The sequence below is a fragment of the Cyrtonyx montezumae genome, unplaced genomic scaffold (genome assembly GCF_038088225.1).
Source record: "Cyrtonyx montezumae isolate F1298 unplaced genomic scaffold, pur_monq_1.0 scaffold_3, whole genome shotgun sequence".
Taxonomy (NCBI): Eukaryota; Metazoa; Chordata; class Aves; order Galliformes; family Odontophoridae; genus Cyrtonyx; species Cyrtonyx montezumae.
The window spans coordinates 135339467-135366732 of NW_027072034.1; the positions used below are offsets into that span (position 1 = coordinate 135339467).

At 37.7% G+C, this 27266-nt stretch overlaps 1 protein-coding gene across 2 annotated transcripts; it reads right to left on the minus strand.

Moving 5' to 3' along the window:
* Positions 1-211: 211 nt before the first annotated feature.
* PPP1R3A (protein phosphatase 1 regulatory subunit 3A) lies at positions 212-27266 on the minus strand. Of its 2 annotated transcripts, XR_010622580.1 has the most exons (5): positions 26451-27266; positions 6110-6168; positions 5865-6001; positions 726-3634; positions 212-693 (listed from the first exon to the last, which is right to left on the minus strand). XR_010622580.1 is itself a non-coding variant. In XM_065743457.1 (4 exons), the coding sequence occupies exons 1-4, from the start codon at positions 27242-27244 to the stop codon at positions 1115-1117; spliced, it is 3510 nt and encodes a 1169-aa protein (XP_065599529.1). In that variant the 5' UTR covers positions 27245-27266; the 3' UTR covers positions 212-1114. The 2 variants fall into 2 exon arrangements, 1 of the variants encoding a protein (XP_065599529.1); XM_065743457.1 differs by having other exon boundaries at positions 212-3634.

Sequence of the window (27266 nt, forward strand, 5' to 3'; positions counted from 1 at the left end):
TACATGACAGATCAGGGACACTGTAGTAGTGGAGCCTACAGCATGCCTGCTCTGCAGAATGCCTGCAGGTCTCTGTGAGCTTTTCATAGGGCAAACACTAGGCTTTTCTGCCCCATATGCCTTGTGTTTTCTGTTGGTGTACAATTAGCACTAGGTAACAAGCCATAGAAAAAAGTAATAAGCCTAATTCAGACATGCTCAACTCAGTCATAGCACTCCTTTGTAAAATTTATTTAATGCTTTTTAGATATGCTCAAGCAACACTGGTGGAAAAAAAAATGTAATTCAAAGCATTTGTCTGGGATAACACTTAGTTCAGTGAAATTCTCAATCATCTTACATAATCTTCATTTACAAATAAAACAAAAATGTTTGTGGAAGTGCATAAAGCCTGCAGCTTTGACCTTCAATCACTTCAGCTACAGAGGAACAGCATGACTGTTTCTCTACACAGCTACATCCAGAAAGCTACATGATGCAACTGGAGTCTAACCTTACATTTTTCAAACAGGTGTATCACTGTAGCACTAAGTTAAAATGATGAAATAGAAATTTGTGACAAAAAATCATCAGATGTCATATTTCTTAGCATGTTGACTAATTACACTAGCAGATTATCAACTGCAGTATCAGTACCAAAATACTGAGTTACTTATTACACCATTCCTGGTGCTGTTACATACTACACAGAACCTTAAAAAAAAAAACAAAAAACAAAACAAAACAAAAAAAAAACAAAAAAAAACCCTCTGAAAAATATGAAGCTTTACTGCAAAAGAAATTAATGCAACAAAATGGTGTTTTTAAGTACTAAAGAGATATGAAGCATTGCCTCTTCATAGCGTGCTAAGGAGCAACAGCTGTATTTCATTTTAACTTGACGTGCTTCAGATCTCATATTCATATAGGTATTTAATGATCCAAACATGATGGTCCTATAGTATAATTACTTATATGAAGGCTCAACTTCATATGTAATCTTTTTAAAAAGATGCTTCAGTAGAAACCTTGCTTTGGTTCTAACAATGAATAATCTCTTTAACAGTGGAAATGCTTTGGAGGGGTTGGAGACTATTGACCATGGATCTTGAGCACGGTTGATAATGAAATAATGTTATTCCTTCTTGACAGACTCTTTGCTTCTTCCTCCTCCCCAGTAGAGCCAGTACAAGGAGAACAGGTAGAGTGCAAGACAAACCATCAAATCATAGTGGTAAAGTGTTGCAGCAAACACAAGAAAGAAGAAGAAATAAAAGATTTTGCAACCAATATGTTTTAAACCTGGAGACTCACTAGACAGCTTCTGTTCTTCACTCTTCTGGTCAGAAATATCTGCAGAATGAGAAATGTGCTGCTTTTCTTTCTGCGAGTCATCAAGCCAATTTAGTGTTTTCCCCTCAGTTATTAAATGGTCAGAATCAGAGCCTCTCCCACCATCTTCTTTGGTAGCCGTACTAATTGAAATTTCTGGCCTCAATGACTTCTCTTGTTTGAACTCTGCTTGATGGACACATTGATCTATATTTCTTCCTCTTCCTTCTCTAGCAATGGCTGTGTCTGACGTGGAAGGTACCTCTTTTCTTTCAGCTTCAGGAAAGAGGCTTTTATTAACATGTTTCATTTCATTTGGCAGACTTAAATCATACCCTGACTCGGCAACAACCTTTTCAATGACATTGAATTCAGAGTGAATGTATGGATGGTCCACGTCTGCTGCAGAAGATGCCAGTGAAGAGCCTTTATAGTGGTAACTGGGCATAGTGTTTGTACCAGAAGGTGATGTTTTTGTTTGAACTTTGGCATGCAAATAGGAAGGTGTTCCAAGGTAGCTCTCTTCACTATAGAGCTCTTCCAGTTCCTCACTGTAGCGATGCTTCTGGGCACTCTGGGAACTTTTATATACTTCTTCTGAATACAAACCCTGCCCCAAGCCTTCTTTCTTTCCTGCAGAAGAAGCCTTTACGGCTCCGTCTGCAGGCGGAATATCGCTGATGTCTGGTTTTGCTTTGGCACGTTTTTCCCTGCTATTGCATACAGACATCGTTTCTCCTTGCAGTGTTTCATGTACACGTGCATTATAAATATCTAAAACTGATTCCTTTTCAAATTTGGTGTCATATAATACACCCACTGTGTTGAGTTGACAAAGAGCATAATGTGAACCATCATTTCTCCCTTCATGTGTATCAAACGCTGTTTCCTTTTTCTCTGTGGGCCTGTCACTTAGTGCAATCTCTTGAGGTAGCTTAGCAATTACTGCTTTTTCACTGGCAGACATTTTTTCTGGAGCACTTTCTGATGTTGTTTTAATTATATAAGCCATACCTGCCTCTGCTTTCCCTTTAATACTGTGCTCAGAGACAGCAGACTTTTCACAGCTCTCTGCCTCTGGGCAGGTAAATAATTCTTCTGTACAAGAGCCCCGAGCCCTTGCATCATCCTCTGCTGCCCACCGCACCCCACTATCTGCTCGCTTCCATGCCTGTCCAGTGGTGTTTTCTTCACTTTCTGTCCCTATCAGTCCTTTTTTATTTCCATTATCTGTCTTTCCTCTGTCTTTTAACCTTGTGAATCCTCTGTGTTCCTGAGCATCTTCAGCTCTGCTTTCATCCTCTGGCAAGCAAGCCCCAGGTCCTGCTTGAGCAGGCCTAGTGCTGTGCTTGTTGTCTTCGTCTGGCAGGAACGATGTGCTGAAGGCATGTTTTCTGTGAGACTTGAAAGGCTTGGGTGCTTCCTCCTCTCCGATTAGTGCTAAGTCTGCTATTTCGATCACTCTTTTCTCCTTCTCTGTCTCAGTGCTATAATTTTTTTCTGACAATTCACAGACTGCTTTTTTGTGTGCATGCAGGCTTTTTGTGGAATCTGTTGAGATACCAGTGTATGCAAAAGTGTCAGTATATAAATCTCCTTTTAAATGCGCCTGAACTTTGCTTTCAATCATCTCGATTTTTCCTTCATTTTTGTCAGCAGCTGATGACAATGAATCCAGAGTTTGGTGAGACATTTTTGGCACCTGGTGCTCTGAAGCTGGATTAGCATTACCATCCAGTGTTCCTGTTATGCATGCTTTTAATTGCATGGATTCATCACGCACTGAAGAGATGGCTGCTGGTCTCATTTCACAGGCCTCTTTTGAGGTATCATCCTCACTGATGAATAACCTCTCCATCATCTTACTTCCTGAGGCACTGTCCTCTTCACCTCTCGTGATATCTGAGTGGCTCTCTCCTTGTCGGCTTGAGACAGTAGCCGCAGTATTGATAGCCTCATTCTGCTTTGTTCCAGGAAAGTATTTTGCCAATGAAAGGGTTTCACTGGTACCAGTAGAATCCCAAGACAGCTTGCTGCTGTTAGCTGAGCCAGCAGAGACTTCCTTTCCTGATGGTTGACTATTATAACCTCCTATGGAATACTTAGCATTACCTTTTAATTCTTCTGCTATTGCTCGTGAAGTATTTTCAGATAAGGAACTGATAGGCACTGGATGCCTCAGCAAGTCACTGCTTCTTTCTACATGAGTTAGATTTTTCTCCAGTCTTCCAGTTTCACTTGGAAAATTAACTGGTTCTGTCGTGTCTAAATTCCTTTCATCTCTGGAAGAGGTACCTTTAGCTCCTGTGAAGTGCTGATTTAGCTGAAACAATAGAATAGAAAAGAATGATAAAAAAAAACGCTTTACAAAAATAAAAAGTGTCGAATGAAGCAGGATTTTGTTATGGAAAGTTTTGTTTTCGGTGACAAAGCTTTTATGGAAACGTGTTCTGAACCATTTGCAAAATTTGCATTGTATGTATTTTTTAACATAGGTAATGAGCTTTATGGTGGCATTGAAAGGAGCAGGAAATAAAATAGAATTCAGAACCCTCTCTCTTTATTCATGAGTTCAGTAAGCTGCTAGTGCATTTTATACAAATTAAATCTGAAGAGAATATTCCCTTAAAGGGAAGCTAATTCATTCTCTGCACATTCGGTTCTAGGTTTGGAGAGAGAGGGGCATTGGGGAGGGGGAGGATTGGCACTTAAATAAGGGCATTGATACAGTACATCAAAGCCTGGTAATGTAAGTATTGTCCAGTAAAACAAAGACACATTTCACACTGACAAATACTGTAAGGATTATCTTTGCTTCATTTCTCTCAGGGACCATTTTACAGGCTTCAAACCAGACTGATTTTAGACAATCTAGTAAGACATGAGTTGGAAATGAGATTAGTGAAGTAAAAGGCCAGAAACTAATCACTCTCCCTCCTAGCTCCCATATATCATATTGTATTATTCAGCTATGGCTGCTTGTCATTGCACTCTCTTTTCACTTTAGCATAGTCACACTGATAGCACTAGCTGATCAATTAGAGGCTAGCTTCTTGGGCACCCCTTTATGCATTCGCACTTGCTGTAGATACCCCCATTACAGTTTCTCTTATTAATATGTTTTCTGCAAAGCCTCTGCAAACTATTAATAGTAAAACGTCACTCAAAGAAAAGTGAGGGAGCTAATGTCTCTGCAAATTCTGTTTTAATGACCCTCTGCCAACCAGTGCTCAAGTGTATTTGAGTTCTTCGGTGATGCCAACTGTCAGGATTTAACAGTGAGATGCCTGTGTTTTTTTCCCCTCCTCATAACTGACATTTGCATGATCTCAATAATTATATGCAAATCTTACGATTTCCCCTTCTTCTCACATAAGGCTCATGTTACTTGTCAACTGCACAGCTGTCTTGTGAGCCAATGCCTGTGCGTTTCAAAGATTTGGTTGTATTTCCATCTATTATAAGCCTTCATTGTTTAATTCATTAAAGAGCACATAGTGCAAATTAACATCTAAATTATAGCTCCCCCTCCATTTATTGTACAGACAATCCTGGCAATTGATAAACAAACGGTTATATTTGATCCTGCTTTTTGTAACGGAGTGGACTGAGAACAACAAGGGGTTTAGAGGTTCTCCAATTTTATGTTTCATCATAAAAGAAAAAAAAAGTGAGAGACAGGTTGACTTTCAGGCTGTGAAATATCCCACAATATGCAACAATTTTGAACTTTTTTGGAGAAAAAGCAAGAAAAAAATATATTCAGATAAGAGGAATTCATTCTTTCTCTATCAATAAGGAAAATAAAATGGTTCTCATCTTCCTCTACTGTCTGATTCAGCATTCATATTTTCACAGGTGATAGCTGTTATAATCTGTGATTATGAATCTATGCACCCAAATGATCGTGAGCTGAGAACAGACACCGAGAATAATAAATTGCTGTATGTGTCTCATTTATTGCCATTTTTTAATATCATACTGAAAAACGCAGCCCAAACCACACACATGCACACACACAAATCCAAATAGATTGAATGTTCACTGAGTGTAAAATTTATTATAAGAAATTTAGTACCAAATACTGATATAGAAAGATGTGCTATATAAATATATGTATGTATTTTGTTCATACAGCACATTATATAGTTATCCTTTGAAACAACTAAACAAAGCTAACAGTACCAAAAATAAAAGAATTATGCCAAATATAAAGCATTTCTACAAGAATATACCTATCCTAGAGACTACAATGAGAGATTTTTGAAATATTAGTCTTCTAATTCCTTCAAACCGTCACTTAGAGCCTCTGGTAAAGAGGTAAAAGGGAGAAGTCATTAAGTTAGGACCAGAAAAAGTTGATGCACTATGCTGAAATCAAAGCACCTTCTATTGTCAAATCAGTTAGAGATTCAATGAAAGTACAGACCAAGGCTTTACATTTGTAAATTAGTACATCAGTCAGCTCTGTTAAAAGGGGGCATTTCACCAGCTTTGAAGCGTAAATGGATCCATATCATTTAATACCGTAGAAATAATTGTATAACACTTACCAGCAACTCTAATTCTTTTTCATCATCTTCGTGATCACCCTGGTTATATTCTGCGTTTTTATCTTTTATATTTTCATTAGCTGGTGCACTCTCTTTGTCTTCTGCTTGTGAACAAACAATCTCTGGGATGTTTGCATCTGAAGAGTTAACAAAAACATGCTTGAATAATTTCCATGGGATTATTTGTTACACTTCTTTAATTAACATGAGCAGTAAGAAAGAACTAATTAAGCCAGGTGTAGTACCTGAAGTCCTTGAATTATTCCATATGTCACCATCAGATGTTGCCAATATTTCTTCTTTGCTGTTAAACAAGAAGAAAATTTCTGTGTTATTCTGCAAAAAAATATTGTTCTAATTGCTCTTAGTCTCAGCTAGAAAGACAGCTGGTTAATTACACAAAATTTTGAATGTTATATGAAATTCTGAAGATAACAACCTTATCAAATTCAGTTTCTTTGAATGATCCGATATTATGTTCTGGTCAAAGAAAGAATTGGCCAAGAATATGAAAATGTGTTGACCTTCAAATTACATTACAAAGTTGATGGGTTTTCCCAGGCCTTTTCTGAGAAGGCAGCACAAAGGTGATTAGATGGGTCATTGACAGGAGAGAGTAACTTTGGGGTCAGACAATAGCCTGCAAGCATATATGTTCACAGGAGACTGAACCTCTCACTTACTTATATTTTTCAAATATTTGTATACAGAGATTGCTGGAAAAAAGGCTTATTTGTAACCTGAAACAATTCAAAAGATTATCTCTGTGTGCATATTGTATAGATCCTGTTGCTAAGCTGTGGCTGGCGGATAGAAATGAATTATGCTTCCCTGCAGCCAATGCATTTTTTACTGTTGCTTTTGCTGATTGTGAAAACAAAGGCCAGGTCCAACACAACAAACACCTACAAAGAGATACTGAGCACTTACAGTCCTCATCAGTACCAATGCAAAGTGATAGCAGTTGGAACTGTCTGTTCATAGGGATGCAACATTTAGTAAAAAGGGGAAAAAATGTAAAAAGGATGCCACTTATGTAAAATGTGAATTATTATGTCACTCCTAATGCTTTCTCTATGAGATGGATTGTTTATTCTGTAAGTTTTTAATTCATGCATTTTTCAGCCAACCGTCCACCTGTGTTAATGAAAGTTAGCTTCTAATTTTCAAATACTAATTTTTTCTTCTTCTGTATTGGGTGGTTTTTTTTGTGTGGGTTTTTTTTTTTTTTTTTTGCTTTTTTTTCCATTCAAATTGATATAACATTAACTCCGCCACTTAAAATGCTTAATTCAGAAGGAGGATGCTAAATTTATACTTCATTAAAAGGTACTAGATATTGACTGTCACCAACTTTTAAAAATCCAGCCTTTCCAGGGATTGCCAGACAAAAGCAGACAGAAGACCCTTCCAGTCTAGCATCTGATCTCTCACTCTGGCCACCATGAAATACTTCAGGGGGAGATGTAAAGTTCTTGTATGAAAAGATGTGGAATAATCTGAATCGCCCTATTGAATTTTTTATTGAGCTTTTGTTTGACATTTGTCCTTAAGGAACCAGATTTAACACTCTTTCAGTGGATTTTTTTTGTTCCTTTTTTTTTTTCCATTAATTGCAATAATGCTGAATATTTTTGATATCCATATGAATGTCATGTAACTTTTGAGATCTGCTGTATGTATAAAAAATTTCTCACTCTCCTACTCACACCAGGTTGTACTTTCCTCTGCCAATAGCTGCTGTAATCAGAATAATCTGCCTTTCACCCTGAAAGGGCTGGCAGAGAAATGCCCTCATTTTCATATCTGTGCATTTTTTAAGGTAAAACATCACTGATTATTATTGATCCATCATTATCACAGAAACATAGAATGGCCTGGATTGAAGAGGACCACAAAGATCATCTAGTTTCAACCTCCCTGCTGTGGGCAGAGTTGCCAACCACAAGACAAGGCTGCCTGGATCCACATTCAGCCTTGCCTCGAATGCCTTCAGGGATGGGGTATCCACATCTGCTCTGGGCAACCTGTTCCAGTGCATCACCACTCTCTGAGTGAAAAACTTCCTCCTAACATCTAACCTAAATCTCCCGTGTCTTAGTTTAAAACCATTCCCCCTTGTCCTATCACTATCAACCCACGTAAATAATTGTTCCCCCTCCTGTTTATATGCTCATTATGCTCTTTATATTCTTATTATTTTTGTACTATTGCTGTTACATATTAATTTTACTCTTAATGTTAGATGGAGAACCCTGTTTTTTTCATGCCTTTGCAACTTTTTCAGCCATCTGCCTCCATAAACCTAGCCATGGAGCAAGTTGAGGCTTAACTATGAGACAGATACATACAAAAGTTTAGTTGCTAATGGGGTATCTGCAAAAGCCTTGAGTTCGGAACCAAAATTTTGTATAACACATGAGCTGAGTTAGTCATCCAAATTAATGATCTCAAAGCCACATAGGCTCAGTAGAGGACCTCCAAATGTTATCCAGTGGGGAAAAAAAATCATGAAGTCTTTATCTGAACATAGCTGGCTACCTGCAGCTTTCAGCTACGTGGATGCGACTCTGAGGAAGCAGAGGTGGCATCTTTTGCTGCTAGCCAGTGTCCTCACCTCTTCCTTAAAGAAACTGAGCTTGACCTACTCTTGTCCTTCAAGAAGTACTCACAGAAGGAAAGATGCCCATATCTGAAGTGACACTCTACTGTCAGCAGTTCTTGCATACAAAATGCAGTGGCACACTCAACTTCAATCACAGCCCAAGATTAAAAAATACAGTGCATACATATCCAAAAACTACCCAAGTGACTGCTGCTCTTGAATTAAATGTACTGGCATGACTCTAGCTCATTCTTAATTTCTAGGAGAAAAAAAGGAACTGGATAGTGTCTCCAATTTCATATGCCTCTTATCCCATGATTATTTTTGTTTTTAACACCTTTTCAGTGTAAAATACAAACACTATTGAGTAGGATTGTTAAGAAGGAGAACCTCTTTCTGAATGTATTAAGCTGCTTTAAGGTGGATGCCAGAATGGGCCTTAGCTGACCTAGCCTTAGTTTACGAAGCACCTGTGCTCAAACAGTTGTTATGTACATCGCTCCTGTCATCACTGATGAAAGACTAACACTTCTGAACAGAGATTGGCTTCCTCTGTCTGGGACACTGCCAGTGAGATGGAGAGAAATATCCTTTGAAGGAGCTTCTCTGCTTCTGGAAGAACTGACCATAAAAGAAATCTACGGTGACTGCCTTAGGCTGAAACCAAAAGTTTTAGATAACTAAAATAAGCTGAACTGAATCCCACAGTGTGACTTCAAATTCAAACTGGAAAGTAGCAAATGAGTTTTAGTAGCTGAGACTGTACCACATTATGTGTGACCTGAGCACCTCAATTTTACTTGGCGTGATTAGAGCTGTGTTTGTCCTTAACTCTTGTTCCAGTATCATCTAAAGCCCTGGACTACAGGTTTCTTTTCACAGCTGTAACAGATAATAAATATCAATGATGACACAACCCCACAGCATGAATCCACAGAAAAAGAAAATAGTGTACTACTTCAGGGTTTCTAATATGGCTTCTTCCTTGTTGCATTGAATTTTATAAAGACTGTTGGTTTGTAGCCTATAATTTGTGCACCTCTGTCCTGCAAATGCTTGGCTGCAGGGAAATTCAGAGCAACAACTGTTTTCCTTATTTTACTTCTACATCAGAAATATCTGTCCTCATATAATTATTCTTGTGGGAAATCTGAAATTAACCTAAATTGAGGATATTAATACTGCAGTCTTTGAGGATCACAATACACATAAAACAATAGCAATTTAACAGAACTATTTTAATCTAAGAAATATTATGAAGGTGCTGAGTCCATAGGATGATATAACTAAACAGTCTCAAATGTATATGTACACCTTAAGGAGTGAAATATCTTCTCAGAGCCTATAAATGTTATCTATTTCAACAATGATAATTAGATAGGAAAAAATCTCTATTAAAATATTTAATCATTTGATGTCACTGCTTTTCAAGAGTATCCTTTCCCCTTTGCTCTTCATGGAAGCTGTTTGTCTGGTTAAGTAAATTGTTACAGCAATTCAGCTTCTGTGTTCTAAATTAATTATTTCACTGTGGTTTTGAGGGATCTAAATGTACCTGCACTGAGTATTGAAAGGCACAAAATTTGTGTTCACTTTTAAAATGTTTATTTTTATTTTTAAGTGAAACTAGATATTCTGAAAAAATACATGACAGAAAAATTCCTGATGTCAGCCAGTGCAGTTCACCTCTAAAATAAGTATCTGTATACCTGTGGAAGCTCAACTGTTTTTTTTTTCCTTCAGATGAGTGGAGTAAATCTTCATAAAGTACATCAGGAACTTAGAAATTTCTACTGGTATCAAAAAATACTTTTGTTCATATGATTCACTCTTGATGGAACTACCATTCATTTGGACTAAGTGATAAGAAGGAGTGAAAATATGCTATGGGTATAATTTTGTCTTTAGAGAGAAGAAGCTCAGGGACTAGTTAGTAGGACTGAGGGGACCAGAGAGTTCATGGACATTATGGGGAGGAGTTCAAAAGTCTCAAAGTTGTGTAGAATTTGCATTCCAGAGAAAAATGTTAACCTGAATCCTAAGATGATCACCTAAAGATGTAAAGAGTAGATAGACAATGTATGAGTGATGCAAAAATAATAATAATTTAAAAAAATTAGTTAATGAAATGTATTGTTTTGATTTCAGAAGGGGTTAGGATAAAGTAAGCTATGTCAAGGATTGGAAATTAACCATTTTTCAGTTAAATAGGATTTTTAGAGGAGAGTTTTGACCAAGATTTCAGACAAGTTATGTTTAATTCCACAATCAAAAGACTTCTTTGAAGGTTTTCTACCCCAGCATTGTCAATGGGACAGAGTCTCATTTCAAAGAACACCGTGAGAAAGATATAAGTGATGGTAAAATAGTTTCAGAAAAAGATATTGTTTAATTCAGAGTGGGAGCAGAACTTGTTTAAATATGCTCCAGTTAAGAGAATCAGATAATCTCCAACCCAAAATAATAACGGACCCAAGAGAGGAAATAACACATGGATGACATTCTTTCCTATTCAAATCTATCATCATTTTGGTTCAGATACTATTATAACAGCATCAGAAGACAAAGATTTAGGAAAAAGAAAAGTAGTGTCTGGCAACTTTGAACTCAGGTGTCTTCAAAAAGTCTTCACAGTAGACAAAACTTAAATGAGAGAATAAATACAGATAAATGGAAAATGACATAAAAGCGCCAGACTCACCTGATAATATCTGTCTTTGTTAAGATTACTGTATTTCCCTTGTCTAAAAATCAGTTATCTGATCTATCTGGACTTCATTAAAGCATTTGTTATGTGGCCACTTGGGAAATTTATTAATTAAACTGGAGAGGAGGGAGATCAGAGCAGGAGCTCAGAGGTGGGAGAAGGGCTTGGTGCCAAGCGGGGCCTCACAAGACTGGTTGTGCAGAGCTGGCAGACATCACCATGGAATTTGAGAGGACCAGCCGTGTGATCACTCAGTCATTTTATTACAGACCATGGCACAAAAAGTCAAAGTTAAATTAAATCTGTGGCAGATAGGAAGTTGGGAGACATCACCATCACAGAGGAGGATTGAAAGAAATCTGAGGCCTGGAGGATCAGAATAATAGATAAGGGATGCACTTCAAAATTATGAAGTGCCAAGTTATACATTTAGGGACTAGAAAGTGTTTCTTCTGCAAAATGAGGGCTCACAAACTGGAAGAAACAAATTAATAAAAAAAATCTGAGTTTGTTTCTGTCAGACAACATTTCCAAGCCACCAGTGAGAACTGGCTGCTGTAAAAAGGCAAGCAAGATTCTCTGGTAATATAACAGGGAAGATAAGCCTTGTAACAAAACATTTCCAATAACTGTTTATATCCCAGCACCAGGCCCTGGTAAGAACTCCTTACCAGTTCAAGAACTTCAGGAAATATTATTTCAGACTGAAACAGGCACAGGAGAGGGTAACAAGAAGATGAGTGAATGAAAATCATAACCAAGGAGACAAACAGAGCATTTCTATTTTCAGTTTAGCAAAATACATTTGGAGAAGAGAAATAAATGTCCTTTTTTAATAAACAATAAGAAAGTAGGAAAGATATTAACCAGCAAAATTCTATTAATACATTAATAAAAAGAGAGCCTTGTAGAAACTTAAAAGAAGATAAGTATTAGAAAAGTACATCCTTTATCAATTTTTCAGTGCTCAGTATAGAAACATACTTTTGTGAGTGGGCTTATACAACATGGTCCCCTGGGGCCAGTCCAGCCCTATTTCATATATACTTACATACCCTGAAAGTTACACTTTCAAAAATGCTCCTTTCACCATGGTGGGTACCTTGGTCTTGTTTGAAATGGTTTGGGCTTGTAGACAGGAGCTACTAATCTCTTCATAATGGATGGAGTAGTTATTGCTTGTCATGGTTTGAATTCACACAAGTATTTCACAGAAGTTCTATCTGCGTGTTTGTATAACCTCCCATGCAGTTCACATTGTTCTGTGTTGTACACATTTATGCTATATCTGAAGACTTCCATTGCAAGATATTTACTTTTTAGAATATGATACAAGGCTGGAATTGTCAGACTATGAAAAGATGAAAATGTACCTGTATAATTCTTTAAATTAATGCCACTTGAACAATGCTATACTGTTGTTTATTTAAAAGAAAATGTGGGAATACTTTATTTAGTCTGAAATTTTAAAAATTGCAGTGATATAAAGACATGTAAAGACTATATTTAAACAAATATTTACTTAAAAACATATATAGGAGGGAAAATAAATTATATAACTGTATTAAAAAATCCAGATAAAAATAGACTGTCACTGAATCTTTCATGCCTCTAGTCTTTATTTTTAATTCGAGATGGATTCAAAAACAGAATGACTCTCTTCTATCCTGAAGTTGAGGTGAAGCTAGGCTAGTAAAATCTAGGCGTTCACTAAACAATAATTGTTTTATTTTCAAGTCCAATTTCTAGATGTTAGGTAGCCAGACTTTCTGAAGAATGATGCCACTGTGATGTAAACAACATATGAGATGCTTGAAAAGAAGTAATGAAATGTGACAGTAATGTTTTAGTGGAGGGACAAAAAGCAAATTTGTGCAGGTAAGTGTCTGGGTTTGAGAAGTTACTGGGGCAAAACAAGGATCCCTTGGAACTGTAACCCCACAAAGCTGGAGGAAAAAGTAAAGACTTGAGGGGAGGGAGCACTGTTCATGTGGTTTGGTTATGTTGTGTATCATTAACGGCAAAGGGACTACCAAACCATTAAAAATATTTGTAAAATTTTATCTGTACGTTATAAACAGAAAGCCTATAAAATACTTGGAGGAGTTGGGTTAAAATAACATTCCTGAGAAATGAAGTACATTCCTTTCATGAGGATTTTCCACATGCAGTCCTGAATAACAGTAGTATTATATTTAATGTCATTGAAAATCCACTACATAATAAAAGAAATTTAAGGAAGAAGGAATTTGGGAAAGAAGAAGAAAAGGCCAAGAATGCATAAAGATAGATATAAAGCCTTAACATTTTATTAAATGTATGGCACAGTAGAAGATTGCTTTGTTGCTTTAGGTTTTGTTGTTGTTGTTTCTTTTTCTTCCACTGATACCAGCCCCATAAACAGTTAGTGTTCTGGAAAATTACATTTAAAATATTGTACTACTGATGTTAAAATACCACTGGGACAGAGGACTAAATACTAACAACACCAAATAATGCAGAGGAAACAATAGGGAGGAAAAAAAAAGCCAGAACTGTACACAACAATAACAACAACAACATAAACCTTAAGTTTGATCCTTGTCTCATTATCATGGTGAAACTACCTCTGGAGGTATACATCCCAGCCATCCTCTGGGATCTCAGCAAAAATCATCTCCAGACCTGTCTTTGTACAACTCTTGAAAGGGATTAAGGATCCACCAGGAATCCCAGTGTGTGGATCTCTGTAGCACTTTTCTGGAGATTAGTTCTCCATAATTAGTTCTATCTTCATTACTAAATATCAGAACAGTTAACAAGTAAAAATCTCATTCCTTGTCTTCATAATACTCAGTCTAAAGCTCACTATAGGGACAATCTCCTCCTGTTTTAAATGGAAGTCTATGTTATCAATTGTTGAAATAATAGTCTCTCCAGATTTCTCATGACACGTGGCTCCAATGCCCTATATATATTAGTTCCAAGCTCTAGCACTGCCGGAGAATTCACAGTGTACCTCAAGAAGGGAATGTACAATGTTGGCTTGAAACTACCTTTGTGCTTCCTAGGGCCTTGCTTCAATGTGTCTCAGCACAAGCTGGGACTTTAAGTTTGCATGAAGATGACAGGGAGGCTGAGGATCACCTTGTGCCCATTCCTACGCTGTTGTAAGAAGCAGAGAATTTCTAACTCAGGGAGCCACATCCATTGTGAAGGGCCTCCAAACACCCTCCCCATAGAGCAAATCTTCCCCTACTATTTTGGGATGCTTGAAAGTCAAGAGGCCACAAAATACCTGCAGCAGAGCTGCATGCAGATGGATTCCTTCATGGGCAGCCACTCATGAGCCGTAGAGAGGAGTCATTAGGTGCTCAGGAGGCAGCCAGGCTGCTCCTCCAGGGCTGCCTGCCACTTGCACCTGCCCAGGCCTTGAGCTCCCTGCAGATAACGAGAAAGAGCCTTCGGAAAGCCAAGGAGAGAAATCGTTGCTATTGCAAGAACTAGTGCTTATTTCTGACTTGTTTACCTGCACATTTTGTCTAAACGAAGGCAGAATATTATTTTTATGAACAGTATGCCCTCATTTGGAATTGACACTAATGAATGCAAGGCCCTTTCCCCCTCTTGTTTGTACCATCAAATTAATTAGCTGTATTGTGACATCAGTATTTTTCTCAAGCATTTCAAGGTTTGAGCCTTTCTTTTCTTTTTCCTTTCTTTTCTAAAGGGCATCTTCGGTGCCCTTTATCTACCATAAGAATCATGCATCACTTGTATTTTTCACAACTAATGCTGTTTATTATAAGAACTGATTGTGATTTGAAGATTGTTATATGGTGTGGCAAATTGCCCAAACAATTACTGTAAATGCATAAGCCATAAACTGTACTGCCAAGGACACTGGTAGGTTAGCTTCTATAAAAGAAACAATTAGAGTCTGAGGTGAAAATAATAGAGATGAGATGACAGTTATTGAAAAGGCAGAACATCCAGTTTAATGTTGTAAATATAGGTTTGTGGATTACACTGATGGTTTTAAAGTGTTCACGTCTTATTGAATGGAATAGAATATTACATACTTTAGAATGGGATCGTAATTATTATTCCTTTTTAATTGTGATGTCTGATGCATTTGTGAGTAGTTGTTGAGAACATCCTCACATTATACTGATCCTAGTTCTAAATTATCATCCTGCTCCAAGGGTTTTCTTTTTTTTTTTTCTTCTTTTTTTTTTACTTTTGTAGCATTTTGTTGTTCAGGGTCTGTTCTGAACAAAGTATTTTCTCTTGAGGAACTTAGAGTGCTTAGAGGGTTACAGCAATAATTATTTCAGTTTCAGCCTACACACTTCACTGCTTTAAATCATCATTATAAGTTTCATCCCTCAGCAACTCCTGCTGAGACATTCTTAAACTCCTAAAAACCATTAGATAAGAATAGCTTATAATAATTTGTATATAAAGGTATTGATAATAATTTACTAGAAATTAAGGGAGTATATTTTTCTGAGGAATCATCTAAATACAGAATAAGTTTTTTATGTTTACTAAAGAATTTCAAACATTTAAAAAAGATTTGTTTCACATGAAGAAAAAGGATATGCACTGTACAAGAAGATGCATTGCAATGACCTTTGGTAGATGCAAAAAGAAAAAATAAAAACATAAGAAAAGAAATATAACTAAAGAGTCCTCAACTCTTCTAAGAGGAAACGTAGGGATAGCATTCAAATATTGAATCCTGTGGTACAGGCACCTTACTGCTTGATGCAGAATTATGATTGACCCCAATGGCAGAGGTCCTGGGCATGCAAAATCAAAAGTGGAAAGAATCTGTCCACGATTTGCAAGGAGAGGACAAATTGAGCAGCAGAACAAAGACACCAGCCAGAAAGAAAGGCCGTCAATGTCAACACTGCAGAGAATGTGATCTCTGAAGTACCAAATCCATTAGTAGAGAGAAAAAAAAAACAGTTAAAGTGGCTCTGAAAGAAAGTTGCAAGGGAACTAAGTGCTCAGCTGTACCACCTTTCAGGGAAATGTTCTAAGTTATTTTCAGGCTTTTACATATTGTTAGAAGGAGCTGATCTTAATGACTGCACTTTAAGAAGGGGCACTGCAGCCCTGCTGGAATCCATTTGAATGAGACTGAAGCTCAGGTAGCACTGTTGCTTAGTTCTGGTCTTTCAGTTTGCACTCCTTGCACACATCCAAATTTCTATTTGCAGGACAATTCTATTTGAAAACATAGCAAATCCCTACCTCGGAGGTTTTGGCTTCAAATGATCCCCCTTTGTGCGTTACCTGAGCCTGAACCACAGCGTTGCTTTGGCATGTCAGCTCAGTGTGCGTGTCATGTGTGGTAGTACCATCGTCTTCTATTTCTGTTCATTTTTTTAAGCAGTTTTTTGTTAAGATTAAAAAAAAATAATCTTTTTTTAAGGACATTTTAAAAACAGAAATACACCAGAAAAATAATTTAAACAAACTGGAAAACAATAGTTTACTTTCTTTAGATTCTATACCAATTGAGATCACACAGGAAAAGATTCAGAAATTAAAGGAAAAGATGAAAAAAAAAAAGAAAAAAAAAGAACAGCCATAACATAATGACTTTGTGAACATTAACTAGAAAATACAGATATATTTTTTAAATATTATGCCATTATAAGAGGTTCTATTAGAATGAAGCTGTATGCAAAATCAGAATCCTTATTACAAATCTAGGCCAGATTGATTTTCTTATGTGACCTTCAACTACCAGCAGAGTTAGAAAGGCTCAATCTAGTTCTTAGTAAATAGGTGTCACCAAACAAACAGGACTGACACTAATTAGCTCCCTTGTTGATAGTCAGGACACAGAGGGTAGAGGCATGGAGACAGAGTGACCCACTCATCATTAAGTGGTATGTGAGGATATTTGCACGATAGCATGGCTATGGTTTGCAAAGCAGCTACCATTTTGAAAACTATGCTGTGAACAGAAGATTGCATTATCAGGAGAGTCAGTCTAGCAACCCTCATAAGCAGTTTGCATTCAAATAGAGCCAAAAGGAATCTCTATTTAAATATATGAAATATAAGAAAGAGAATATTAATTAGTGATATTTTCCTACCTAGAGGAAATACCTCTTAGTTTTGGTCATCTTATCTAAGAAAAGGAGCTGAAACCAGAAAAGAACAAAAGGTGGGCTTGCAAAAGGACAATAAAAGACTGTCAGTAGCTTCTAAACAAAAAGAAACTGAAAAAGAAGTTTGGAAAGTGAAAGAAGATGTTGTGAATAAGCATTACATAGTGTAATGATTAATAGTATCTAGGGGAATAATTGATCAAGAGAACAGCTGTGAGGGAATTTGAATGTTTTTTTTTTAAAGAAAATTCCCAGTAGGATTCAGACAATGTTTGTAATAAACCTATTTTTATTAAGATTATTGGATTGGTGCTATCCAGGGGATTATATTTTCCAATTACTAATATTTTCATTTTTCAGTCTTAGTTTATGATTGAAGCAGGGACGTAGGTGGCACAGAACAAAATGCATTGGCCTGGTTTGGGATGAGAATAATCATAGCCTCAAAGCAAACAGAGTCCCAAGAAATTAGTCTTTATTTTCTAGCTCATTAAAAAAGACCTTGAGTTTTAATAGCAAAACATTTGTACTTTTTTTAAAGTACAGTTGCATTATCTGTCCATTTGAAGATTTTAGTGCTTGTGTGTCTGAAATGGGAGCAAAATTCCAATTCAGTGCCAGATTCTAACCTTTATTATAGCCATGTCTATCCTCAAATCCCATTACTATAGGTATGAAGAATGCAATTACTATAGGTATGAAGAATACAGAAAAATCCACACGAGCCTCAAATTAAGCCACAGTAACTACAAACAGGGATACTGAAACAGTTGTCATAGTTTCTTACAACTCTGTCATGATTGTGGTACCTCATTATGTTGTCCACATAAAAAAAAGTATTGAAACCAGTAGGGATGGCTTGTTACAGTGCTGTTCTGTACATGAATGGGTCAAAAAACTAGTTTAGTCCATCAGCAGGGGATTGGGGTTGATACTTTAGCAAGAAAGTTCATAAGGAAAGATTCCCTTGGGTAAGGCTAAAAGATAATTATTGACAACAATTGTGAATTAGCAGTGCAGCACCTTGCTACTGGAGTGACTATCTCCAGAGCCAAAACCAGAAAAAAATGACTCAGGAGTCAAGTTTCCTAAGGTCTAATTAGGCTGCAGTTTGTCTGGAAGGGCCATGGTCAAATATTAAAATGATGCTGTAGAAATGTGTTGGAGGTGAAGAACCTCTGTTCTTTGCTTTCTTCTTTTTCTCAGACTGCTTTAAAAGATGTAAGGAGTGAAAAACAAGTACCATCAACAAGTCTTACATTTCTCCCAAGGTGCATCTATTTAGGATAGCTCACAGTGGAAAAAGACCTTACATTCTGGGGTACATAGTCTTTCCCTGGATTTTAGGTAGGGGAAAAAAAAAGAGCAGTCCTCTACCAGCACGTCAGGGGACAGTCATTTCCTAGAGGCTGACTGCAGTATGCTGAGGCACGTACACAGGAAGATGACAGATGCCTCAGAGATAGATGGCAGTCAGGTGAGACTAAAGCACAGATTGCCACCCTTGGAGCAAACAGAATGAAGGACCACAGAAATCCTTAGTCAGTCACTCTTGAGAGTTCTCCTATGCTCTAAAACTTGGAAAGCACTTCGAAGCTCAGTCAATATCCCAATAGGCTTAAATATCCAGGTGTTGTCACAATAGGAAGAGATTTGTATAACATTTTTTTTTTACCGTATGTTTTCTTACTTTCATAGAGGAAGGAGGTCAAGAAGACCTGGAACATCAACAAGATCTGGAGTGTAATCTTGTGGATATTAGTACAGATTTACTGGGAAGAGAGAAAACCCACAAATTCCACAATCCTCTATAATGTGAAATGAACAAGGCTTGAACATCTTGCACTACTAGCAGCTATAAACTTTACTGTGGGAACAACCATTGCATATCAATGCAAAATTTACAGGCAAATTCACTTAATACACCTAAGTGCAAAGTATGAAGAAACTGCCAGCTTTGCCTACTCCTTGTGGACTCCTCACAGCAGCATTACATTCAGTTGCATAGCTCAGTGCTCTTCAGTACTCTTCAGGACTGTTATTAGTAACCAGCAGTAATAAATCTTTGGGTTTACTGTCAAGAGTATCAGCTGGCTCCACAGATCAGGAGGAGAGTGGAGAGACAGTCAGAAAACCAAGCCCCCCATTATGCCTTGGCATATCAACTAATATTTTCGTGTGTGTCACTGAAGGCCTAGGGATCAAATAGCTATTTCTAACATGCTCTCTCAGTGTTCAAAGGTCTCAGCTCTTCCTTTGCCCTGAAGCAGGAACTCCATTTAACTTGCAAAATACTTGTTTGGGCCATTTTTTTCTATCTTTTGTGACTGAAAAAATAATCCATTCATAATCCATATCAAATATATGATAGGTGATTAGTTCTCTGCAGTTACATTGTAGCTGAATTAATTGCTTCAATTTTAGGGCTGGATCATGGCTTAAAGTTCATATTCAGAATAAACAGCTCAGATGACTCCCAGTGAATGCACTGATTAAATGTGACTCTAGTGCTCTCAGTTAATATCTCACTGGCTTTAAACGTATTACCAGGACTAACATTTAGCCAAGACAAGATGAATGTTATAGAACAAGTTTTTTTCCCCATTGAACTCTTATGAACTGCAATACCTGGACAGTGGACAGAAGACAGAGTACTGAAATGTTCCTTGGCAGCCAGGGCCAGTTAGCAAAACAGATATCTAACTAAACAAAACAATCATTGAACAATGGAACACAGGATCCCCTTTATCAATGCATTTCTATTTGTCCAAATGTATGCCACAAGTATTATTAGCAGGTGTCTATTTTCCATGTGCATACCATTCTCATCCATAACTTCCACCTGTTTCTTCTGCATGGCTGTGATAGTGTTCAAAACCTTATGCTATTATCATAGATATCTATCCTTAGAGTCTTTAAGATATTTCATAATTCAAATATTAAGTGTGTCTGGATTTTGAAATACTGTGATTAGACAGACAGAAGAAAAGACATCTTAAATTACTGAGTGTAGTTACTTCCTGACCAAGTAGGATCATTCCTTGTAGAATATTTTTCCAGTGTTTTATCTTAGCTTATTTTAAATGACTTTGGAGAGTAAGGCTGTAGCAATTTCATCAAAATATATGTCTACAGAAGTATTTTGTAACATTCAGCCTCAGCTCCACAGCTTGCTTTTATCCCTCTTATCTGAATAATATATTTCAGATCATCTTGAATAATCATCCTATCTCCTCAGTAATCGTGTTCCTAAAGTACCTTGAGAAGTCATACTTTTGTGTTTGTGCTGTCTACTTCTACAACTGCCAAAGACTAGCACTGACCAGGAGGCAAGAGAAGGGCTAGGAATACTAGATTAGATTCAGCAGTGGAGGAGTTCTGCTTTTAGCTGGCTCTCTGTGAATGGATAGCTTTTCTAGCAGCTGCTCTCCTGGTAAAAACAGAGATTGCAGTCACTTCCTAATAATAGAAATAAACTTTAGTCAAATCCCATATCTGTATGCTGATCAAGGTGTAACTTGTGACTTGAGTTGCCAGAAACAACCTTGAAATTAAATAGTAGTACATAAAGAAGATGCATGTTTTAACACCTCTCTCCTTTTCCCTTTCTGATTATGATATGAAATAATCAAAAGAACAAGGATTAAAAGGGAACATAATTTAAATGCCGTATTTTAAATGGACCAGCTGGGAATAATGCAGTTGTTCCTCATAGCAAAGTATATGCAAAGTTAGTTCCAAATGTCTTCCTCTCAAGTCCTTGATTTTTAACGGTTTGTGGGAAAGGCCAAGAGGAGGTGATGCAGAACTCACTGATCAGGACAACCTAGACACAGGCTTGCCATCTACCTTTGGAAGACTGACTGAGCATAGCACAAGCTGTATCACAGAACCACAGACTGCCTGAGGTTGTCAGGGATCTCTGGGTCCATCTGACCCAAACCCTGCTGTAGCAGGGACACCCAGTGCCGGCTGCCCAGGCCCACGTCCAAACAGGAGGAGAATTCACAAACTTTGAGCAACCTATGGCAGTTGTTTGTCACCTGCACAGCACAGAAGTGCTTCCTGGTGTTCAGAGGGAATGTCCTGTGCTTCATTTTGTGCCCTTGGCCTCTTATTCTTTCACTGGGCATCAACAAACTGAGCCAGTTTGCATCCGCATCCATCCTCTTTGCATGCTCCTTTCGGGCATTTATATGCATTGAGGAGACCCCCCCGCCCCCTTTCTTCTTCAGGATGAACCAGCTTTTCCCAGCTTCTCCCAGCCTTTCTTCACAGAAGAGGTGTTCATGGTTCTCCATTGGACACTTTCCAGCATGTCCATGTCTCTCTTGTACTGAGGAGCCCAGAACTGGACACAGCTGTCCAGATACGGCCTCACCAACACTAAATAAAGGGAAGGATCACTTCCCTTTACCTGCTGTCAGTACCTTGCTTAATACAAGCCACGAGATCGTTGTCCTTTTTGTGGCAAAGAGGCACTGATGACTTCAGCAACATAATTCCTTAACCTTCCATCAGAAACCATATGAGACTGGAGCTGAAAACAGCAGACTACATGTGCACATAAGAAATTCTACCCCTGGCAATTGCATTAAGGCTATTCAGTATTCCTACTCCTGAAATCGGCTTTGAAGAACTATGGACCAAGGGTTTTTAATCTCTTCCTTCCTATCGTGCCTTGTACACAGAGCAGCTCTTGTACAAAACATCACCCAAATTTGTGCTCTGTTTTAAAGAGTCATCACAGATTGATGTAATGCCATTCAGATAAAGGTACGGTCCAGCAATTATTAAAAAGCACAGGACATCAAAGTGATACGCCTGTGGGCTCAAAGAACTAAAAGGAGGATAACTCTAACAGTTATGAAAAACTACTGAAGCTTTCCCTGGCTTCGCAGGGAACAGGAGTCCTACTATACATTTTAACCTTTTCAGAAACGTTTCTCCTACTTAACAGCCATTTTACTTTCGCTATCATTCCTGCTGCTCTCTTGACAGATGGCAAATCAGGACCAGGCACAGAAATAGGGCTCAGAGTCACCAGTGACAGGGAAACAGTTTGCAGGTCGTTATCACTGTGCCATGCACGTGCACCATGATTTACAGGGGCTTGGCTCATGCAACATGTAACCAGCCCTGGTCTGGTCAGACTGACTGGAGAAGGCTGCATTCGACAACACAGTCTTGTGGTCCAAACCTGAGGACCAGGAGATTCAATATCATTACCCACGTCACAAAAAAAAAATCAATCAATCAATCAATCAAAAAGAGGAAAAAGTAGAGCTGATATAATTCAGTCACATTTTTCTGAATGTTCAGATGTGGTTTATATGATAGAAATTAGAACTGTATTATCACAGAAGCTCTCTTTTTTTTCCAGTAGCAGCTTTTAAATCTTTGGGAGTCGATTTTTTTCCCCAAAAAATATATATCTGTGAGTATTTGTAATATAAATGCATACTTTCAGATAGACTAAAAGATAAAGTAATTCATTCAAATATTATTTCTCTAAACTACCTTTTGAGCCTTTGAATCCTTTCATGCTTTTTGGAAAACAACAAAAACTGTTAAAATTTATGTCGAATTTAACTTGGAAAAAAATTCAGTGAGAGTAAAATATTTTACAAAAGTTTGAGAGAAGACTATTTTTTCATGTCTAGACAGAAGCAAAAGCAAATGAGACGTGGAATGAATAGGCATGTGGTTTTGATCATCTGAATCTAAGTACCTTTCAACATTAATTACTGCATGCAGTATTACTTTTGCCATTCACTATCAATTTTTTCAGGTGTGACTTCTGAGGGTTGAGCGCATTTTATTTTTTATTTTTTAACAATTATGTCAGAAGTAACTCGTTGCCTTTATTCCCACAACTTTGTCCTGGCTCACGTTCTTAAGGGCAACCTGACACTGATTCATTGTGTTTCCTCAGTAACTTCCTCTAAAAAGTGCATATTATTCCTTTCACTTAACTAATTTAAGTAATCCTCACTAATAACATTTAATGAGCCACACAACTATGCTCTAGAGTGGATCAGACTATCTGCTTAAAACAAACAAACAAACAAACAAACAAAAAAACCACCAACAACAAAACCCACCAGAATTCTTGAATAGTCCTAGTTTTTTAAATGAAGAGGTAAATTGCTTATTTTAAGAGAAAGCATAAAAATCACAGAGCCAAATTTAAAATAAAAAATAGGGGTAACAGGTTTCTAAAATTGAGCAAGGGTCCTAAATAAATGCTGCTTTTAAATACCCTTGTATTTAGGTTACTATAAAGTAATGATCAATTTAGATGCCCACTTTGGGGATATGAACAGCAATATTGCTGACCTGTGTTTTCATTGTGTGATCCACAGATAAAATTATTACTTCTCTGTATATCAGCTTGCATTGCTGCAGCTCCTAGCGCAACCTAGTTATGGTCCTGCACCACACTTTACTAAATGCTCTATATGCATACATTAGAGTATGTATACACTCTGCAGAGTTTATAATTTGAGCAGAGAACAAGAGGTGAGAGAGAGACAGGCTGGCAGAGTAGAGCAGGGAAACAGACAGCACTGTTCGACATGATACGAAGTAGTCACAGCACATCAGCAGCTTCACTTTGCCAGTTTTGGGGGGTTTGTTTTTCTTGAGCTTTTTTACAGACATCAAAGCAAAGGAGTTTTAATGAGGGTCTGAAGGAGAATAATGAGGTACTTTTGCAGATGTCTGCAGGGTGTTCCTCCTCACTCAAAGGGGCAACACGTACAAAGACACTTTGAAAAACAAGTGAGCAATGGAGGTTGGCATCTTAGTTCTTTTGAAACGAAAGTCCCTGATGCTGACCTCATTTACACTGGTGAAAGCTGTAACTCCTGTGAAGTCAATGAAGTCCCTGTAGCATAAAATTGGTCCTGGATTACAATCTGCCAGAACTGTCTTTCAGAAGCCATGGCGACCACTGAAACCTTATTTCAGAAATACTTTTGGCTCATTTTTGAATTTACTCTAAGGTATATTTACATCCTTCTTCCACTAAAAGGTCCTGAAAGTGTATGTTAGTAATAATTTCCCAAAAATGTGTAATAGAACTTAATGTTAACAAGAATGTGACCATTTTGATTTTAATATCACAAATTGTCATGTGTGTGCATTTGTATATATGAACAAATATGCAAGTGTGCATACATAAATACGTACACATATGTGCACACAGCACACACATACATACATATATACACATTCCTCTGCATTCTCATGTGGAGAATGCTCCACATCTCTGGTAGGGAACAAGGTAATTAATTTTATAATAAGAAATAGATATTATCTCCTTTCCCATTTTTTAAATACCTCTGTGCCTAACTTACCTATGATGCATTCATTATGCACATGCAAAAGAGTGGTTTCCAGAGGAAATATTTCTACAGCTTACACTAACACCAGACATGTCACTTTAGAGTTTTAAGGGAATTATGCAATTTGTCATGACTTGACCTCAGCTGCCCAATTGTATCTAAATGTGCTCTCCGTGTCCATCTCATCCATGTGAGCTACCTGAACTCAGGGTGAAATCATACTGCCTGACTATGCCTGTGTTATCTGATATCAAGGCCCTTCTACAGAATACCTCAGGCTATCTTATTTGCCCTGAGCACATCATGTGACACTTCTTGAAGGACAGATACGACGTACAAAACCAGGCACAAATGTCAGGATCTGGCCACACGGTAGGTAAATGTGTCACTCCTTCTTTCACGTGTGGAATGATGTTGCCTGAGGAAGCATCAGTGCAATGGCCCCAGAGCTGGCCTGGGGGGCATTTCCTGGGGGAGTATTGTGGTCTGGCTATGAACTGGGCCTTGGGTTACCCTTGGGAACTGCTCCTTTACTGGAATGGTGATGCAAATCACTAAGCTGTATTGCATGCATCCCCTCACAGGACTCACATGCAATCAGAGCTGCCAGAGCCTCTCAGCACAGCAAGCTTTGCCTTCAGAAAGGGAAAGGGCAGGGAGGCTTGGCTGGGGGAAGCCCTGGAGGCCTCCTTACTCCTCAAATTCCAAGCACTGGCATGGTTTTATTCCCTATCCCCCACCAGTTCAGTTCAGAGGAAAAGAACAGGCAGTTAAAACCTGGGAAATCAAACAGCACTGTCTTGGCGAGACTACAGGAACTAAACACTCAACATAAATTCAGTTCAGAGAGCTAAGTATTGCAGAGGATACTGCAAGTAAAATAAAGATCTGATTTTTCAAAGTGCCTACAGATTTAAGGGAAATATACTGAGCAAAAACCTGACAATCAGATTTTCATGATCAACATTTCTCTACTTATAGAAGAATGAAAAGGTGTTAAAAACAGTAGGAATCTAAAAGATGTTGTTCCTGAACTTATCTCTTTATGTGAGGTCAAGTTATATCTTAAGTACTGCCACTTTTCACTTAGGCGAATACTACACTACATTTAATTATTAAGTAATGTATATATACTTCTTAATATGTTAACAATTCTACCTTATAGATCTTAATTCATTTCACCATTTGTGAAAGGAAAACATCAAACACTGAAAGGAAGACAGATTTACTACTTTAAGGTGCCACTTACAGAGCAGCACAGACAATTGCAGAAAAGTTTGTACCCACTATTCTAATTGCAGTAGGACCCTTCCTTGAGTTACCAACTTCCTGAACCGTCATTGACATTTTTCTTTCAGTGGTTATATTTTGAGAATGAAATACAAAATAAATATTGTGAAAATCTAGAATCACATTTGTTGCTGTTACACTCTTGTAGACTTACAAGAAGACTGAATGTGAAGTGTTTTAACAGTACGGCTGCCTCAGTCTACAGCAAAGTAGACTCACCAGCACAATTTATATGATACAGAGATCAAAATCAGTGCTCTGCACATAATTTGTAGTCCTTCACATTACTTTCCAAATGAGTGGCATGCTTCTCACATATTAAATTTCTGATATTTGTTCCAACTAAACTATCTGCAAAAAATTACTACCAGATACATTAAATAATTTTATTGAAAATAAGTCTTAACCTCATGTCTCATCTTTAAAATGCAGTATGGAAATCTTAAATCCAGCAAGCACAATTAGAAAGTTAGAATTAACCGACTCTATTTTAAGTTACCAACAGAGAAGGAATAACCTCACCTGCTTGGTGCCGTTTTTAAGCAGCCTTTAAGGTGTCTATCAGCACCCTCTCTGTGTGGTTTATTATCCAACTTGGGCGCAGTTTCTTTCTTGTGACAAATCAGCGTGTAGTTTTTGTCGTCGTTATTTGCCCAGAAGGTACCAATCGATGTTTCGTATCGTATACAGAATTCCACTTTGGCTCCATCTTTCTGATAAGGAGGCACCAAAGAAATCTTAAAGCAGAACTGGTCAGTTTCACTGCCACAAGAATTAGGCATAAACTCGGCTAGAATATCGTAATAACTGACCCAGTCATCCAGTGTCATTCGAACATACACCAGTTTTTCAAAAGATACATTGAGGACTCGTATAATGCCGTTCATACAGGTAATCCCAGGCAGGAACACAATTGACTCCAAGAGAACTTTATGTTCTCGCACTTTTTGCAAAACTTCTTCTTGGGAAGTAGGTAATGTAAATAGCTGAGTTAAAAAAAATTCCTCTTGAGGGAAAGCCTTGTCTTCTAAGTCATTGTTTTGTGCTATATTTGGAATTTCCCAGGTATCAAACTCTTTAACAGACACAAGATCAAAGCCAAATGCATCAGCAAATGAAACTTTTCTTGCAATAGTGGTGGGGGCATCTGCCTCCTCTTCCTCTGAAGAAGCAGAATTCCGCCTTCGGGGAAGTGGAGAGAAACGGTGTTTAATGTCAGGTTTAACATCTTCATCTTCAGAAAAGAAATCGTTTACAGTAGGGACTTCTAAAAAGTTAGCCTTGCTAACCCGACTAGGTCCTTCGAAAGACTCCATTGGGCTCTCTGATATAAACTGA